Below are 20,551 nucleotides of genomic sequence, written 5' to 3'. Positions count from 1 at the left end.
TCAGACACAACAATAGTAATAATATGTGCATTTAAAAACTTAATTAAGACTCTGATGAGTCGACATCGGCAGATTGGTCTGTTTGCCCTAATTTGGCAAAGGCCTCCTCCATTCCCTTCCACTCCTTTCTGTTCAGTGCTGTTCTCGTCCATGTTTTTCCCGCTGTTGCTACGATTTCGTCTTTCGTCTACCTTCTAATCTGTCTCCCCCGTTTCCTTTTTCCATTTTTGGGATACCAGAAAATCAATGTTCTATTCCATTTTTCACATCCTCTTAATATATGGCCAGTCCATTCCCACTTAAGCTTCCGTGTTTTACATATCACATCTTCTACTTTCGTACGCTTTCTGATTGTTTTATTCCTTACTCTGTCGTTTCTCCTAATATTTAACATGCTCCTTTCCATAGACGTCTGGCATGTCCTTATTTTTGAGTTTTGCGCTTTGGTAAGTGACCACGTCTGGCAACCATAAGTAAGAACTGGTAATACACATGTGTTAAAAAGCTTCTTCTTAATGTATACATTTGTTTCCTCATTTTTCATTATTTCTTTCAATCTCCAATAACTTTTCCAAGCAAGACCAATTCTTGAATCTATTTCTTTCGACATAACATTATTTATGGATATCTGTTGGCCTAAATAAGAGTATTCTTTTACATATTCAATGGGTTTACTGTTTAATATAATAGGAGATTCCGTAGCGTTCGTCATAATTTTAGTTTTTGTTATATTCATTGTGAGGCCGACTTTACGACTTTCTCTCTCTAGGTCCTCTAGCATGCTTTGGAGATGAGTACTTGATTCCGCGAATATAACAATATCATCGGCGAAGCGCAGGTTGTTTAGCTGTTGTCCATGTATATTTAAGCCATATTGATCCCAATCTAGTTTTCGAAAGATCTCTTCTAAGACCGCGGTAAATAATTTAGGAGAAATAGGATCTCCCTGTCGTACGCCTCTGTTTATTTTTATTTCTTTTCCGTGTTTTTCTAATTTTATTTTCGCTGTACTAATTGTGTAAATATTTTTTAGAATTCTGATGTATTTTAACTGAACTCCTTGATTTTTTAAACTTCGCCAAATGCATTCGTGGTCGATTGAATCAAATGCCTTGTTGAAATCAATAAAACAACAGTAGAACGGTATATTGTATTCTTTATTCTTTTCAAAAATCTGTCTCACTGCGTGTATGTGGTCCAGCGTCGAATATCCTGCCCTGAAACCAGCCTGTTCTCTAGGCTGATTCTCGTCTAGATTCCTGGTTATTCGACGGAGGATGATCTTTGCGAATACTTTATATATATTAGACATCAGGCTAATGGGCCTATAGTTGTTGATTTCATTCTTATCTCCCTTTTTGTGGAGAAGGGTTATTGACGAGTTTGCCCACTGGGTTGGTATGGTTTCCGTGTCCAGTATGTCGTTAAAGATATATTGCAGCATTGGTGCAAGAACGCTTTTACACTCCATTAATAGTGCATTACTAATAGAGTCTGGTCCGGGAGCTGTGTCAATTTTTTGTGTTTCTATGGCTTTGATTATTTCTTCTTTTAATATTGGTGGAACAGTTTCGTTGCTCTGTAAGTCAGTTTCGTCGGTTTTAATTTTTTTGGAATACAGGTCTTCGTAGAATTTGGTAGCGATGTTTAATATATCGTATCTTTTGGTCTTCGTCGTGTCCGTTCGGTCTTTCATCTTTGGTATCCAGTTTGTTTTATCTGTCATAAACTTAACAGCTTTTTTAATTCCCCCTGTCTTGACAATATGTTTCTCAAAGATTTTTAGTCTATAACTCTTACGATCTTTTTTCATTTGTGTTTTGATGTCTTTACTTAATTTACCTATTTCCATTCTTATGCTTCTAGATTTATTAGGTATTTTTATTAGATTTAACCGTTTTTCCAAAAGTTCGTAAGTTTTTTCAGATATTGTCGATTTCGTTTTAATTGTTTTTTTGTTTCCAGATTTTGTTATTAATATTCCATAGAGCATATCATATTTTTGTTGAGTAGTTAGGTCTTGAGTAAGCGCTCCTTTCAAAGAATTTAGTTTATCACTAATCGTAGCCGTTGATGTTGCGTTAGTTGGCGTTCGAGTTTTGACTTTAAAAGGGCGACTGTTGTCTGAACCTGAAGATGTATTTAGACGTGCCCGTATCATTCTGTGGTTGCTATTGAAATTAAGATTTGCGATAGTACTACAGTCTTCAAAGGATTTCGTTTTGTTTGAGAGAATATAATCGATTTCGTTCTTATAACGTCCATCCGGCGATACCCACGTCCATCTCTTTGATATTCTTTTCTTGTATAGACTATTCAGTATTTTCAAGTTATTTTCAAAAGCAAACTCCAATAACTTTTGCCCGTTTCTTGATCTTTTACCTTTGCTGTGAGGACCTAGGATGATATCTTCTCCTGTTCTTGAAACTCCAACTTGAGCATTGAAATCTCCCATGACTATGCAATTTTTGTATGTGTATTCATTGATGGTATTGTTTAGAGATAAGTAGAAGGAGTCAATTTCAGAATTAGACGATTGCTCAGTCGGGGAATAAATCTGAATAATAGACCAAATTTCTTTCTTTGGCGGAAGTCTTATGTTTAATATCGCAATTCTTTCTGAAACGCCAACAAATTCCGTGATAAAACTTTTAAGTTCTTTTTTTATTAAAAAACCTACTCCGTGTCTTCCAGGTGTTTCGCCTTTATAGTACAAAAGAAATTCGCTGTGTTCTTCAATAGCCTCACCCATTCGTCGTACTTCACTAAGGCCTATTATGTCCCACTTAATATGTTGGATGGCTAAAATTAATTCTTGTAAACTCTCATCTAACCTCAATGATAGCGTATTAAATGTTGCTATATGAAAAATTTGTTTCGAATTTCGTTTACTACTTCCTGAAACGATTGGCGCGGATGTGGAATTGATTGGAGGGTAGTGGTCGCTTTTCCCCACGGTGACCAGCCGTCTTGGGGTGTATTGTTTGGTTGTTTTGATATTTAAAGAAGTTTCGTTTAATTGTTTTTGTTTCCGGTTGCCGATGTCATTTAACAGTTTTTTGACGTTGTTGGAATGGTTAGTGACGAAGATCTTCCTCTAGCAACATAGTCCAACATATTTGTTTTATTAACCTTCTTTGAAGCAGGCATGGTTGCGTGATTTGGTGATTTATTTGGAGATTCGTTGCGATCTCGTTTTCTTTTGTCCTTCTGATCCTCTTTGTTTTCCTTAGTAATCAGTTTATCTTTAACGAGGTAGCAGATTTTACCTTTGGCTCGTTCCTCTTTTAGTTGAGGTAAAAGCTGTCTCCTCTTTTCTAGAACTTCTTTACTATAGTCCTCTTTTATGTAAATATCCGAATTTAATTTCTTTTTATTCTTGAGAATTTCCATTTTCCTCCAATTCGTTGTGAAAGTTACTAGTATAGGGCGCATGTTTTTATGGTTCTTTTCTCCAAGTCTGTATGCATTATTAATTTCATGATGATTCATACGGATATTCATATTCTTATCAAGCAATTTTATAATCAGATCAATTTGGGACTCATAACGATTTTCTTCTTTTACGCCAAAAAATATGAGGTTGTTTCGTCTTCTATCTTCTTCCATAGTTTTGATTTTATCTTGTAATTTCTTAACATCCGTTTTTAAGTTTTTATTTTCTTCCGTAAGAGCAATTAGTTTCTCATTTATGCTTTCTGTAACGTTTTTAGTGACTGCTTCTGTTATTTCTCTTGTTTGTGCCGCCATTTGTTCCTTCAATTTTACCCAGAAATTTTCCATTTCTTTTTCCATAATTTTGGGGAGATACGTATCGAATGGCAATACTGAATTTAATTTGGTAACCCCGAATTGTAGTTGGCAATTCTGAATTTAATTTGGTAACCCCGAATTGTAGTTGGCAACACTGAAGTTTATGATGGAAATGTAGGTTGGTGCTGTCAATGTCTATAGTCTATAGCATAATTTTTGTTAGGTTGGTACTTTGAACTGTCACTTTTGAGAATGACGTTATTGTTATGACGTTATTGTTATTGACTTATTTTGCCACCCTTCGAAAAAATTGAATTGAATTGACTTATTAACCACACTTTTTCGTTTTATTGTTTCTGTATAAACACTTCACTTTTGCACTGTTCTCTTGTTATTATTAGTTTAATTCATTCATTGCACATAATATTCACTATTTATGATGATTATAACTTGATGAGAGTGAATTATTTAGACTTTTAGAATTAAATTAGTAGCGAGATATGACAGACGTGTTTACTATACGGAAGCCGGAACCGGAATGGAAAATTATTAATAGTACAGCGTATATAATTATGTTCATTCTACGTTAAAATCTACAGAGACATAGGCTAGTTTTAAGTTAAATTAATTTTACTACGATATTGTGCGAAAGTTCTTTATAGAAGGAAAGTTCAACTTGGAAAATTTGATTACTCCTATAGACACCGGGAGAATAAAATTATTCAGAACTGCGTAGACTTCTTTAATAATTGACAACGTTACCTTGTTATAGTATTTAGATGTTTGTATTCCTTATATACTTATTCGGCCGTGGTATTTATTTTACAAAAAAATAACGTTCCTGGATGTTAAATTGTTGGTTACATTTGACGAAAAGGATAGTGATTTGTAAAAGAACAAACCATTTAGAAAGCACAGAGTCGTATTCCATTACGTTCTCATTTCGACGAATAACGGGTGCATTATGCGAACTATTCACATCGTATATCTGTTTTATAAACAAAGAGACGCCAAGATATTTTTATTAAATTCCTACAGAGGCCATTTCGACGCGTTGGCTGTATGTAAAACGGTTGCATTCATTGCACCAGCACTAGACGCATATTGCTGATCCTCTGTATTTATTATAACGATCCATTTTATTGTTATTACGTACGAACAATGCGTCCTGCGAGCTAAAACTTGCCTAATTGTTGCTAAAATTGCTGTGCAAGCAATTAGCGTAGTTACGGTTTTAGTGCTATTCGTAGTTAATTTAAAAAACGTTTACAGTTTTTTTTCGCGGTGCGAATGTTAGTTTTATTAAATAAGTTGTAAATTATACCCGCACCACATACATTTTATATTTGTGAAAACTATTTTTAGCTTTAGCTTATTATTCAAATAATATCCTTATCAATAATCGACTTAAAATATATGTTGTTAAAGATAGGTAAGTACACAATAAAATAAAGCCATATTTATTCCCAATCAATATATTATATAATCTACTAATTAAATATTTATTTTCCAATTATAATTAAATTTAATCCAATACAAGCTTAAAAGCTTCCAGTCATATTACAATTATAATCCACTCTCCATCTCAAGTATTTATAATCAAAATACGCAATGTGCACAACCCACCGTACCAAATTCCATTATCCAAACAAACTTATTACCACCTTTCTTATAAAAATACAATGGCTCCTGATTTTCTGGCTAGTTGAACAAATATCTATTTCAACTTTACCAAGGTCCCAGAAAAAATGGGCAGATGTTGACATCAGGACGAGAGCTTGAACAAATGAAGGCGGACAGTCTTTTGTTAGCAAACTATCTATTCAAAATATTCTTCGAATTACAGAATGTTTAGCTATTTGTTAAAGTCCCATTAAGTTCTGTCACTTCAATATTGAGCGAACTAGGTTACATGGGGAACAGTGCAGACGATTTTAGACCTTATGTCTCAAGGAATAGCAATACATTTGATTTTGTTGCTAAATTTGTCGTCTTGTAATTGTCGTCCAACGCAACAGAGACGTTTGCAGTTTGAATAAGTCGTCGATAAATTAAATTCGTTTCCGCCACGTGATTTCTAAAGATGTCTCAATTTGTTTTCTGTTAGACACAAAGAATTGCTTTCAGTTCTTTTGCTCCTTTGAGATTTCCAATTTAATTATCCGTGAGCAATCTAAAAAATTAAACGATATACGATAGCTATCGAATTTTATCGTACGTTTGACAATAATTATACGTTTTCCTATTTTAGGCGTTAGTTTTAATATTGTTCTAACTTTATACAACGCTGTTTAATAAAATAGAGCATTTTATTATCTGTCACCTAGGTAATAGGTAGTTGGCTACTAAAATAAGACGTGTGGCACTCGGGGACTGCCGCGGTAAAGCTATTGCATGCTATGCCTTCAAGCCACACCTCCGTGCCCGTCGGAGTGGGCAGCGTAAGGTTTTGTCGTTACGGAATTTCTGGATTCGGTCCCCGCGCTCAAGGCCCGCGATAGAAGCTATGCAATAGCTTAAAATTAGTAACAACGACAGACAAATTACGAAACATTTGTACATACCATCAAATATCGATTTCAATCAAAAACCTGCCTATGTCAGTCAAGAAAAAACACTTAAACGCTCTCTAGCAACCGAACAATGTCAATACCGATAAAAGTATTTATTCTGGGTCTTACAAAGATCAGTGTAAACACTCGGATACGCCCACAACCGCTTTACCATATTGATACATGTTGTGATTTAGAAGTAGCATTGCTACACGGAAGTGTTTCCCAGGCTAACACAATGATGGTCAGCATTGTTTTGTTAGTATGGTCAGCGTAACTTTACATGTTTAATATTTGAATAGTTACTTGGGATGTCGTCATATATTGGGATACGTAAAATGGTATATAGGTTTCATTTTTTTTCTTTTTCTTTACAATATAGCGTATTCTTAGCCTAGACAGCGGCTTCACATGCGTGTTCTACAGACGATAAGGTAAGATACCAAGTATTTTGTGTAATAATGTCCTATAATATTTATTTATTTATTTTTATACTTGCGTAGAAAATTTCACCTAATTCAAATGAAAAGAAATATGAGAAAGATCTTGTTCACATTCTAGCAGATATTTTCTATTTTACAATATAAGCAGGATTTACGACACAACGTGATCCTGTTTGATATAATTTAATTCCTTATAAAAATAAAATATTCCTTAGTGTCCTTTCAAAAAATCGGATTTGGAATTTAGCTGAGCGTTCGTGTCCAAACTTGGAATATTCTAGATATATTTGTTTCCAAACAACGTTCACCCGAAACAACTGATCGAGATTTTGAAGTGGATCGTTTCAAAAAGCGATGTCTGTCGAATTTCACGTGCAATTTACGTTGAAAAGCCTTTGAGCCGTGGCTAATGTTTTCGCTAAGCGATTCGTTCAAGTTTCGAGACAAGGAGGGCGTTTGTTTTTAGCAAATTGCTGCCTCTTACCGCCTCGAGTGTTCGGGTGCTGTTAAATTCATTGTGGTCTGTAATAGCGAATTGACTATTCGATATGGTCCTTGTTGTGAACTACGTTCTCTGGTATTTGTTGAGTATACCCGTGTATTATTTTGGTGAATAAATTGCAAAACAAATTTGCAGACTCTCATGTATTTAATTTAGGGCCGATTTTTCAATGCTTGGATAAAACTTAACCGTTCAATAAAATATTACACGATAATATTAAAATGTCACGTAAACTGTCAAATACAGGCACTTAGAATGTACGTTTTTGAAATGTTAGTTTTATACATTATTCGACGAATAAGTTTTATCCAAGCATTGAAAAATCGGCCCTTAAGCATTATAATATTGGATATGCGATATAACCAACTAATATTATAAATACGAAAATTTGTAAGGATGGATGTGTATTGTGTATGTGTGTGTTTGTTACTCTTTCATGCAAATACTACTGAACCGATTACAATGAAATTTAGCACACATATAGAGGGTAACTTGAATTAACACATAGGATAGGTTTTATCCCGGAAATCCCACGGGAACGGGAACTATGCGGGTTTTTCTTTGAAAACGCGGGCAAAGCCGCGGGCGGTAAGCTAGTGTAAAATATATCAGTATTAGCATAACTGTATTAAATAAGGTGTGATACATGTGCCATTTAAGGTAATTTTATTTAAAATTTTCCCATATTTTTCACCAGATTATATAGCTGACAAACCACCTTCGCGATTTGATTAAATGCTTGTTACTTCTTTTTATTGAACATATTATTTGTAAAAGAGAAAAAATATTAAAATTCAATTACTAACACTACCCTAATGAGCTGCCAAACTATTTCGTCATTGGAAACGATAAAAGCTAAATAAATCCCAAAATATATGGATGTCGCTTCCTGTATTGTGTTACCGCTCAATCAGCCCGTCTTTGTTCGATTGATGACTACGGGGAACCGCGGATTGTATGAAAACAACCGTTTCAGTACAAACATACGCGGAAATGAAGTCTTTTGTATACAATAAAATGATAGTTTAGTTTAGTTTTCAAATGCGTTTTGTCTTTTTGATAAAAATAATTGAATTTGATTTTAAATTGACGTTGTTTAAATAACATTCTCTATACAAATATTATGAAGTTAGAAAGTCGGTTTGTTTGGTTTCAATATTTAGATATGCCATATACCTACTTATCGAGGAAGAATATAGGCTGTATTAATCACCACGCTTACGCTAATCGGAAAGCAAATGCGGGTAAACCGTAAAAGCACGGAGCACAGCAATTTATCAGATAAAATAATAAATGCTAAATACCTTTTTACGTGAAAATAGAATTAAGTAACTTTAATTACACTTTATGTCGTGTTGTACCTAACGCAAGGTAACATAAATCAAACGCACATGTTAACTACCTACTTTTTTATTTTCACAACCAAACTCGGTTTTATCTGAAAAACTCCTATCGCGTCAATTGCTTATACAGCTGTACAGATCGTAACTGTCACATAAAATGATTTATTTTATCTCTTGCTGAGAATTTACCACTTTCATATAGACAAATCACACCTATAGTAATAAGGCATGATTCAGTACATTTATTATTACTTAGAATAAATTGATTCACAATTTTACTGCATATTAAAGTAGTTAGAAATCTATTTCGACTCCTTACTGTTTAATAAACGACGTAGCAATGTTCAATTCAATAAAATGTATACCTATTCGAAAAAGTATTGTTTGTATCAATTAGATGTAACTTATTATCTATATTTACATTGTTTACAAATAATTTCTTTGCAATTTTTTGTATAATTTATAAAGTAGAAATGAAAAGAAGAGCTACAAATTTTTTAATTGATTGATGTAAAAAAAATATTAATTTTAGTATTTTTAACACTAAAAATTTCGATACATACCGATAAATATCTACTTGATATATATACATTTAGATATCTACCTCAAAACAGGGCACTATAATGCGTAGAGTATATATTTTTTTCATACATGACGTCGTATATTTTGGTCGTTGACAATTTAATTTAGAGATTGTTATTTAAATAACTTCAAAAATAATTTATTTGAATAATTCATTACCCGGTCTGTAATTTGTATATGTTCATATGGACAATAATATTATTTATTATGAAATTTTTTTACATATCAATTAGCAGTGACAAAGTAACTGATAGACGCGGCACACGGCAGCCGGGTCTAATTAATTTATGCCTAATAGTGTCTCAGTGAGCAGCCTTCAATCAAACATGGATGTAAATCAATTTAAGCTTATCAGATTCTTCTTAGATTTGTTTCAAAGAATATGTATGTGTAGATGGTATGTATGATGATGTTGAATTATTTCTAAAAATTAAATTACAATTTACATATTAAAACTTAATGGCTTTAAGGAATATTGATAGTAAAGTCCAATTGGAAACCTATACAAAAAATTTCTTGTTAAAATTTCATTCCATTTACACATACTTGATTGCTTTTACATTCGACCTACCTACTTATGTTATGAAATAATTTTTTAGACGAGACATTTCTAAGTTTTATTATAAAGTGCTTGGTAAATCGTCTCCGAAATAAAAAAAAATATACGTAAGTATTTGCAAATATCTTCTAGATCTATCAAAGGTATTTGTTTTCAATTGTATTTCATTTACAGGTTACGTTATTTGTTTTAAAATATTTTGTGTTCGTTTTACAAAAAATAACACTTAAAAACCAACGCATCCATTTAATATTCTTTGGAGAATAGATACCATTACTTCTCTAAATACAATCCATTAAAAGCGTCGATTGATTGGGTCCGATTTTATCGAAAAAATCTTATTAGACTAAAATATTATTATAACCTTCATGAGAATTGACGAGCCTCGCAAAAAATTAAGATGGGAGTAACGTAAACATTGAGAAATCGTGAACATCCTGGTTCTAGGAAAATTAATTTATAACGTAAGATATACTAAGATTGAATATAAATGAACACTTTCATGTAATTTCTTACTTTCTCTTTAATTTTATCTAACTAAATCTTACACCTACGAGTGAATAAATATAATTTGGTACATGATATTGGGTTTAGTCCGAACTTAACATTTGGATAAATTTATTATTAAATATTTTGATAAAAGTAGAGCCGTATGTACACCACTGATAAAGTTACATTGCAACAAACACTTTTCTAGTTGTGAGGTGATAACTAGTTTAGATATAGGTAACATGTATATCTTCATTTGCACAGTACAAACAAATCGACCTATATTAAATTATTAGTATAGCATAAATTAAAGAAGGAGAATGATACGCATCAACACTTCATCTGGCTAATATGAACATAAATGAATTTATGCCTTTTAAACGTTCAAAGAATTAACAGAGAAATGTTAGACCTTAACGCGCGATCATAAATTGCGCGCGAAATTATTTTATCGCCCATAACGTTTCAAACTGTCTACTCTCAATTCGAACTTATTAAAACTGTCATTTGCAATCCGAGGAATGCAATTCGCAATGATTTGCACCCATTAAACGTCCGTGTCTAGACAGAAAATTCCTCTCCATTGCGCAATTCATCAGGCGACAAATAATTTGGGACGTCAATTTTGACGTAAAAATCGGTTATGAAGTGAATCAGTGTTTACGTCCCTGTTTTTTTTTTACGTACCTATTTGGTTTACAAAACAATCGTTGAGAGTGCCACAAGCCTCTATGCTATAAAATTCTGTATTTACCGATGAATGTAAAAAACTAGCTGTGCCCCGAAGTTTTATCCACAGTTTCCATTCCTACTGGTCTCAGCGTTTCTATCAGCGTATCTAACAGTTAAATAATTTTTAAAATCGGACCCGCTATTCTGGAGCTTAGCGCGTGCACGCAAACCATCAAACAAACCAACTCTTCAGCTTTATAATACCTACATGTATTTATAAAGATAAGAGCAACTTAATTTAAATTAATTTTCCGGCTCTTTTCTAATATTCAATATCACGCCAAGAATTATAATAATTTTGGACAGAAAAATTTAAATGTGACGATAATTTAAAAATTATCATGTACCTAATTGCGCTCTATCTCTACAAATATTCATTGGTGGTGGTGATCGCTTACCATCAGGCGAACTACCAGCTCAAACAAAGCAGACTAGCCTAATGTATAGAAATCCTTATATATTATTATCATTTTCATATAATATGTAAAACTTACCTACGAGGTAATAAAAAAATTTCAACCATTTAAAATATTAATCTTTTACGTTTGATGGATTACGAGGCGTATATTTTGACGCTAATAGATTTCTTTTGATGACATTTGGCGATGAAATGCAGTATTTTGGATGACTTGGCACTTATATTGGACTTGGGGTGTATTAAGATAATGTATGTCAAATGACGTGGATTATCGACGGTTGTATTACGCGACAGTTTCTGCTTTAATTGATTATTTGTGTATTTTGCGAGTGTGTGTGTGTGTGTGCGTGTGTGTGTATGTGTATGTGTGTAAGAACAAGAGCTTTTATGTTGATACTATTAACTTATTCTTACTACTTTGTCCGCTTCGTATAATTGAAAATTGTCTTTCTAGGATTTCGTATATGCGTGTTATATATTGACTTTTTGTATTGATATCTACTATGAGTACATAGTTAACGACTGGGTGCCTCCGTAAAATAATTTGTTTACAGGTATAAATGCCTTTTGGTAATAATTATCTTCCTTATAGAGACAATAATCTCAAATAAAGCAGTAAAAGAAAGTAATTATTTTGGAGTCGTCTGCCACGTGACATAATTAAGGTTACACGAGGAAAATTAAATAATGTAATCTATCTCCAATAGTAATAAGATCATCTAATTTATTATTTTTATTCAATTATTAAATCATAATATACAGTAGCTGTGCCCTGCGGTTTTACCCGCAGTACTCCGCTCCTGTTGGTCTTGGCGTAATAGCCTATAGCCTTCCTCTATACATGGGCTATCTAACACTGAAAGAATTTTTCAATCGGATCAGTAGTTCCTGAGATTAGCGCGTTCAAACAAACAAACTCTTCAGCTTTGTAATATTAGTATAGATTTTCAGTTAACCATCAACCACGTCAAGTTTAAGAATAAATAGCGGCAAATATAGTTAAACATAAAAAACCCATTTCACTAATGTTGATCAAAGATAAGCTTGTAACACTCCACATAACGTTACACGCTAATTTAAACTAGAGCAGTAATTAAATACATTACTATGTTTTAATTTAAGCTACCCGGTACTAATCCGATTTCGCTAAGTGGTTCTTGTATGATCTTGATAAAATTCCAATACAAAATAGATGCCGCCGGCTATCTGGTAATCGTATCGGCTAGAACTGTCAAACGTTAAGAATGAATATGTTATTACAAATGCTCACACTAGTTCTGTGAGATAATGATCTACAATTGGTATTGAGTTCAATGTTCTGTGACATTTTAATTTTCCAAATTGTTAATGTTAAAAACACCCGAATTTAGTCTTCAAGACATAGGCGGTTATGGAAATTTTGGACAAAATGGTAGAGAATTTGAAACTGAATTTAAATCGATGACTATTGTATTGACTATTATGCATAAGTTTCTTTGGGAAAAATATTATTGAATAAAAATGTTATTTGCTAAGTATATATTATATACATATTATTGTATTGTCACCGATCCTTGATAAGTTTAGTCAAGGATCAAAATCCAGTTTAGGAGTCGTTTACATACAAACATATAAAAACAAAGGTGAAGCTAAGCTAGTATTATTAGCTGCTTCTGCAAGTTTTTCAATTCTTTATTTCTATTATTTTTAAATCTGTAAAGACGTCTGGAAAATAAAGGATATTTAAAGCTCGATAAATTCCCCCTTTTGCGCCATAAAAACAATAAAACGCACAATTGCGAAAGGAATTTTGCAAGCATTTTTTTCCACTGTCTTCCGGAGGAGACGCCATCGGTTCATTAAACATCAAATTATCAACACACTCCACTTTTCGTGCATGCCAAAATAACCACTAACGGTGTAAAGTGAAGCATGGAATCCTTTGAGATTCTATCAGTTGCAAATAAAGCACTTATTCCCGTGCAGCGTTTCAAGCTTCGGAAATCGTCAGATCATAATTCATACAAACATAGCAGAAAATTGACTGCTGATGTGCACGGCATTTTGGACCCTATGACGATTTGAATAATGCTTCCAATAATAAAAACTGACTGGCAAGAAAATAATTCACCCCACTAAGATTTCAAATGCATAATTGTTTTCATTTAAAGCGGGAAAGTATGCAAAAGGGTGCATTTTTAAAGAGTAACGTTTTTCATATTTCCCTTGCAAAGTTCCACAGTGATTGTGCATGTTTGGCGACACGCATAGCAATGATTATTCACAGTTTTCTGTTTCCGAATAAATTTACAAACAAACCATCTATTTCATTTCATGTCGTATGTCATGGAATACTAATTTTGAAACAAAGTTAAACATTTGTTTTGGTTAACGTTGTGTTTAAATGGGTTAATAATTTTTGTTACCTTTTATTACCTTATTAATATATACTACTTACTCAAATGTTACTCCGGCTCTTCTCTGTAGAACCTGTTTTGCGAATCTTTGGGTAATGGTAAAACCACAGTATTACAATATTTCCTAATATTGTAATACTGTGGTAAAACTATGTTGTGGCGATTGAAAAGTGCTTCATTAACTGTTATCAGGTAATAGTAATTAATCTATAATAATTTAATGTTATTATGGGCTAAAAAGTTAACGTGATGACATTTTTATACACAGGTATTGTTTATTTTCTTTTTTGTAGAGCAGAGTTGTAATATTATGTAATTGTTTTTTACGTATTATAATCCCTTTAACACGTATAAATAATTGTGCCGATATCACTGCACTTCCATGCATTTTAAAACAAAATCACAGCAGTGAATGAAATTCGCTCGCACTGCATAAAAAACAGTGCGAATGCATAACAGAGCTAAGCCCGTGTTTATCTCGTCACGTTATTCCAGGCGAACGAACATACGAACAGAAAGAATGGAGACGATATCGGATTAAAGCGGATTTTTTTGGAATATGACAGCGGTCACCCGCAGCCGTCGCTTGCAATTTTACTGCGTTTTCTGGAATGTTCTGTTTCAATTAGTTAAATATGACTTGATTAGACCTGATTGTGTAGACTGTAGTGTATGGGACAATATTCTAAGTAGAGTTATAATAGCGCAGCAAAGTGATAAACACCATTTCTATTTATTTAATACTAGCGGTCCGCCCCGGCTTCACCCGCGTTTTCAAAGAAAAACCCGTTCCCGTAGGATTTCCGGGATAAAACCTATCCTATGTCCTTTCTCGGGTATCAAAATATCTCTATACCAAATTTCATGCAAATTGGTTCAGTAGTTAAGGCGTGATTGAGTAACAGACAGACAGACAGAGTTACTTTCACATTTATAATATTAGTATGGATTACATTACAGAGAAAAGCCTACTAATAATATTTAGGCTTAGGAGCAGTCAATTATGATTTATGCTAGAAATCTCTCGAATATAAACAGTATTAAGTGAGTAAGTAGGTATGTATCGGAAAAAATAGCTGAACTGACTCTGGTGTATTTTTTTAAATAAGCTGATAGATTTATGATAAAAGTTTAAAAACAGACAGGATACTTTTATAGGAAAAATAAATCATGAATGAAGACATGAATAAAGGGTTGATGTCCCCATGGGAATGAGATGTTAGCATGTTGCGAGTTCGATCGAAGATTGAAAAGCTAGTTTATAACAAATCTATCATAGTTAGGTACATATTATGTACATTTACAGTTAAACTATGTACCTATATATGGAAAGCATATATTATTATAGTCCTTCAGTTTTCTACTTGATTTATTTCATGATTCTATTAACGATGTTTTTTTGTTGCAATTTTAGACATTTAAGAGTAAATCTGAAAATTAACTAGGGTATATAAAAGATATTTCCTTTTAATCAGGGAATATGACGTGAATGAAGCCGTGGAAGCCAGTACTCAATAATTATCCTCCTGTGACAGTATGTCTGTCCTGTTTACCTTCTGCCCCGAAAACAACAATAACCAAAATAAGGCAGGTTACACATGAAATGTAATATAATATTTAGTATTATGTACCTAATGAACTTGTTCTGAAAACGGTCGTCATTTCTGAGATTTATCTAAAACAGCAATAAGTGGATCTAGATAACTTATTGAGTTTTTATTTTGAGGTAAAAATGCAGTTCCATCAAGTAGTAACATTAGAAAGTATTTAACTTATATAAATAAGCGAGTAAATAAATAAACAGCACATCATCAAAGAAAAAATGAAGACAAAATAGTCGCACGCTATTCTCGTATAATCAACACAGCAAGTATATCGGGACGCTACTGCAGAATATTTCAAAGCTAATTGCACAGCTAAAAGGAAAAAATATATTATAATTACAAAGTTAGTTAAGGCTTTAGCATCGGATACTAATGAACTGGGGCGTGAGTGTTTCATGCATTTTTTTTCAGTCGAGAGAAAATAAGATAGAGTGTGAATTAATGATTTCGCTTAAATATATGTTTTACAAATATACATTTGTATACTGTTTTACTGCTGCGTTTTAATGTTATGATTTAACGTAATATTTTTTAATCTTGAATCTTCACTCTCAACGATATAAATACGCTGTAAAATCAGCAGAGATCGTTCGTTATATTTATCGAACGTCGGATAAAAACGCGGTGTTTTAATCGCAAGTAACTACAAGGCTTTATTCGACAAATTGAGGTGTGATGGACGCCCATGCGTTTGTTTCGTGAATTTTTATTTTCATAACTCGATTCCTCTGTTTGCGCGTTCGTTACCGTCTGTCTGTGTTGATTAATGATTTATATGGTCCGCGTGGGTAGCGTATCGAATCAATAGACTCGGTGTAATCGCGATAATTTTGTTCAGCGAACCTTACATGGCTATTAACTGTTGTTATGTTAGATAATATTGTATGGGCTAACTGTGGCAAAGTATGCAAATCGATTCTAATTTTAATAGCAAGGTAATTCTGTTTATTTGTTTTTAGGACTGCAGCTTTGGGAGTTGGATGAATTTTGAAACCTGAAAATTTGGAGAAGAATAAAGTTTGCTTTTCGCAAAAATATAATTATGTAGAGTAAATTTTAAACACGATTTTAAACACGTTCAAACACTGTTTAATTTTATTTCATTTCTCTAAAAAATGAGAGTTTAATAAAACTAAATATTATAATGAAAGAATTATTTTTATTAATATTCTGTTATTTCAACATCACATGCGTATTTAAACGAAGCTTCAAATAGCAAGGTTAAAATAATTAACGTGTAAATGAACAAATGCAATGAACGTTTAGCGTCCAAAGCGAGATTAAAAGCACACGTAAACTGTACATTAAAAAAACACTCATCCCGACAAATTAGTGAGGGGAGTATAACTGTATAAATCACGCAAGGGCTAACTCATAAATTATATTTCAAAGCGTAATTCAGGACAGGTTATTGAAGATATTATCTTTAATTAGTGTCCGACCGAACTTTCGGTTTCGGTTTCGGTTTCGGCCGAGTTTCGGCCAAAAATCAAGTTTCGGCCGCAGTTTCGGTTTCGGCCAAAATCGGCCGAAACTTTTGCCGAAACCGAAACTTATTTCGCAAGTTCAGTGAACTTTGTGAACAACGCTTTGACGGACGCTGTCAAAGCGTTGGTTGACCCACGCTGGTGGAAACAATTTTTGATTATCTATGTTGAGATTGGAACTGGGTGTAATTGTAATTAATAATTATTATTTTTATATAAGAGGTACCTAAAAGAGACTTATTATTCTTCTAAGTACAAATACCAATCCAAAGTATTAAAGACTCTTTAATAAAGAGAAAGATCTCAAAATACCAAAACTTAGTATTTAAAGTAACAGTAACAATTAGTTACTGATTTGATTTAGATGACTGATTTTACCGAGAACTTAATTTAAAAAAAAAAAAAATTAAATTTGTTATTATTAATATTTTAAGAATATTATTTTTTTATTTTATATTAAATAAATGATTACAACAAATTTAATATACTGTGTTTTCCTTTCATGCCCTAATTAAGGCAAAATAATAGGTAAAATGCACCAAAGTTCAGTATTTTTAGAAATTTCATACTAGACCACGTGAGTTTCGGTTTCGGTTTCGGTTTCGGCCGAAACTGAAGCCACGGCCGAACATTCGGTTTCGGTTTCGGTTTCGGCCTGGAAACCAGTTTCGGTCGGACACTATCTTTAATCTAGCGCTGTAAATGTGTAGCAGATTTCGTAGTAAGTCAATTAGTTTTTGATTTGGATATACATAATATTATAGTATCACAAGGTACTTAAATGATATACGAATCAAAAAATGATATACGAATAAAATCCCGTGTCTTTTAGGTAAAGTAGCTGATGTAATTCACTTCTGTTTCAGGCAGAACAGTTTTGAATCGTGCTAAACTAATCACATCTTTCTTATAATATCTCTTATATTATAAGAAAGATGTGATTCGATTTATCAGTAAAATGCTTATATTGTTACTGCTTTAACAAGGTGAATATAAAATAGTAGGTACCTAATATAGATACTATTGATTTTTAAGTAGGTATCAAGATGAGTGGCATGTTTTTAGATTCAACAATAACATAAAAAGGATACAAATTATATTTATAGGATCTGATATTTGATTTTTTTACACCTTTTAAATATTTAAACTATCGTTAGAATAATACTATCCATAGAATATAATACAATTTTTATGTTTTAATAAATTCAAGATAAATTACACAAGAAATTAAAACAACCCAGTTTAAGTTCTAACAACTGAGAAACAAGGTTAAATTTCGTCCAAGTTGCAAGCCCTTCTAAAGAAACTTTCAAACTAGCACTTCATTAGTGCGTCGTGCATTCATGACTAGAAGCTGCTCTTAAATAATACTTGAGCAATTTGATTGTGCGATAAAATGGTCCATCAATAACATTTTAATAAGCAAGAGCCATGATGACTATTATACACGCGACACTCGACATGACAACTTCGACGATATGCAAATCATTTTTCACTAAACTGGACGATTCATTGCATTTACGACTAATGGATACCATTCATGGGCGTGCACACCCGCCGTACTTGTCGCTGGCGACTTGTTCGCATACAAATTGTGGATGTTCGACGTGGGCGCCGCGCTTGTGTACAGCGTGGACGTTCACGGATTTGTCCACGGTTGGGTACGGCTCGGGTGTCGTGAATAAAAGTGAAGTCCCCTAGTGGGGTATAGGATCGAAGTATTATTCATAAATCCGTTTCATTGATCGATTTTTCTCAGGGACAAGTAGGTGATCAACCTTCTGTGTCTTGCCAGACCGAGACATTTTTTTTGTGGGAATCCGGGAATCGAACCCAGGATGAGTCGTTTCTACGCTCACGCGTTAACCACTGTACCAGAGTGGCGTGTAGTGAATGCTAGGCTTTAATTTCGTGACATGTAACAATAAAATGAGTGGTATTCGGTACAACGTGTTTATGTTGCAGTTGATGGAAGACACGAATGTTTTGGACTTTGTAATTTAGAATCTAATGGCGCCGTCGCTAAATAATAAGCAAAGAGTTTATGTAGGGGGTTCCTTTTATAGTTGTATATCCATAAAAGGTTGCATGTGAATTATGATGTAAATTGGAGTTTATGTAACTTTTTGACATGTTTTATGAAATTTGATTAACGGTTCTAAGAACTGTTAAAACATATTCTTGTGCAATAAAAAAATTCTGTTTTCTTCGCACTCCAAACTTTTTTGTATTTTTTTTTTTTTTTTTTTTTTTTTTTTTTTTAATACTAAAACCGACAAAGGAGCGGGCGGTGTACTGATGAAGGTGATCACCGCCGCCCATAGCAATTGCAACGTTAGGTAACCTTGCGATTGTTTTGCCGGCCTTTGAGGGACGCGTAGGCTCTTTTTTTGAAGGCATCCATGTCGTAGGTAGGTGGAAACACCGAAGAAGGCATGCTGTTCCACAATTTTGTTGTTCGGGGCAGAAAATGCCGTGAAAAACGCACAGTTGTTGATAGCCACTCATCCAGATGGTGCGGATGGTACTTGAGCTTGTGTCGTGCAGTGCGATTGTGGAATTTGGCAGCCGGTATTAAGCCAAAAAGTTCCTCGGAACACTCCCCATTGTACAGGCGGTAGAATATGCACAGAGACGCAACGTCCCGCCGCAGTGCCAATGGATCGAGCCGATCGGTTAGCTCGGGTTTGCCGACGATTCGAGTGGCTCGACGTTGCAGGCGGTCAAGAGGAAGTAGTTGGTATTGGGGTGCTCCAGCCCAAAGGTGAGAACAGTATTCCATATGAGGCCGAACTTGTGCCTTATACAGTTGCAGGCGGTGAGCTGGCGTGAAATACTGTCTCGCTCTGGCGAGCACCCCAAGTTTCTTAGAAGCCAATTTGGCCTTGTCCTCTAAATGACCCCTGAACTGCACATCGCTCGCAATGTCGACACCGAGAATCCCGATATTCGGCGTGGCTTTGAGGAGAGTGTTTTGGAAACGAGGAGTCACCGTGAACGGCTTCTTTTTGGCGGTGAATGCGCACACTTGTGTCTTTGATGGGTTGAACTTCACAAGGTTATTCTGGCCCCAACTGGAGATTGCATCCAGGGTTTTATTAATGTTGGACACAAGTTCGTTCCGATACTGATCCACCTGCTCCTGAGAAATTCGTGCGTGCCCGGAGTATGTGGCATCGCCAGTGCTATCATCAGCATAACAATGAATATTACGTATTTGCAACATATCATTGATATGAAGAAGGAATAGCGTAGGCGACAACACACACCCCTGCGGGACACCAGCATTCACAGGCTGCGGCTCTGAGCACGATCCGTCGACTACGACCTTAATGCTGCGTGCCTTGAGAAAACTGGAGATCCAACTGCATAGTTTCTCAGGAAGCCCGTACGAAGGCAGTTTCGAGAGGAGACCTTTGTGCCACACCCGATCAAAGGCTTTCGCTACATCTAAACTGACCGCCATAGCTTCCCCCTTACTCTCAATAGCGGAAGCCCACCTGTGCGTTAAATAGACCAAAAGATCGCCAGTCGATCGACTTCCACGGAAACCATACTGGTGGTCACTTAACAACTGGCGATCTTCTAGGTAACGCAACAAGTGGCGGTTGATTATGGTTTCCATAACCTTGGAGAGTAAGGAGGTTACCGCGATCGGCCTGTAGTTAGATGGGTCAGAGCGTGTGCCTTT

General features: G+C 34.2%; 1 protein-coding gene across 1 annotated transcript; it reads right to left on the bottom strand.

The window, feature by feature from the left end:
• Window positions 1–3,048: 3,048 nt before the first annotated feature.
• Window positions 3,049–3,795, bottom strand: LOC149903016 (uncharacterized). The gene has a single exon (XM_090109715.1). It carries the CDS (start codon window positions 3,793–3,795, stop codon window positions 3,049–3,051), a length of 747 nt encoding a protein of 248 aa, XP_089965841.1.
• Between the last annotated feature and the right edge of the window lie 16,756 nt (window positions 3,796–20,551).

This window comes from Colias eurytheme, chromosome 14 (assembly GCF_061535395.1).
Source record: "Colias eurytheme isolate Ceu_HAF_F1 chromosome 14, ilColEury1 Martin Lab GWU primary, whole genome shotgun sequence".
Taxonomy (NCBI): domain Eukaryota; kingdom Metazoa; phylum Arthropoda; class Insecta; order Lepidoptera; family Pieridae; genus Colias; species Colias eurytheme.
This window is presented reverse-complemented; position numbering and strand designations above follow the sequence as displayed.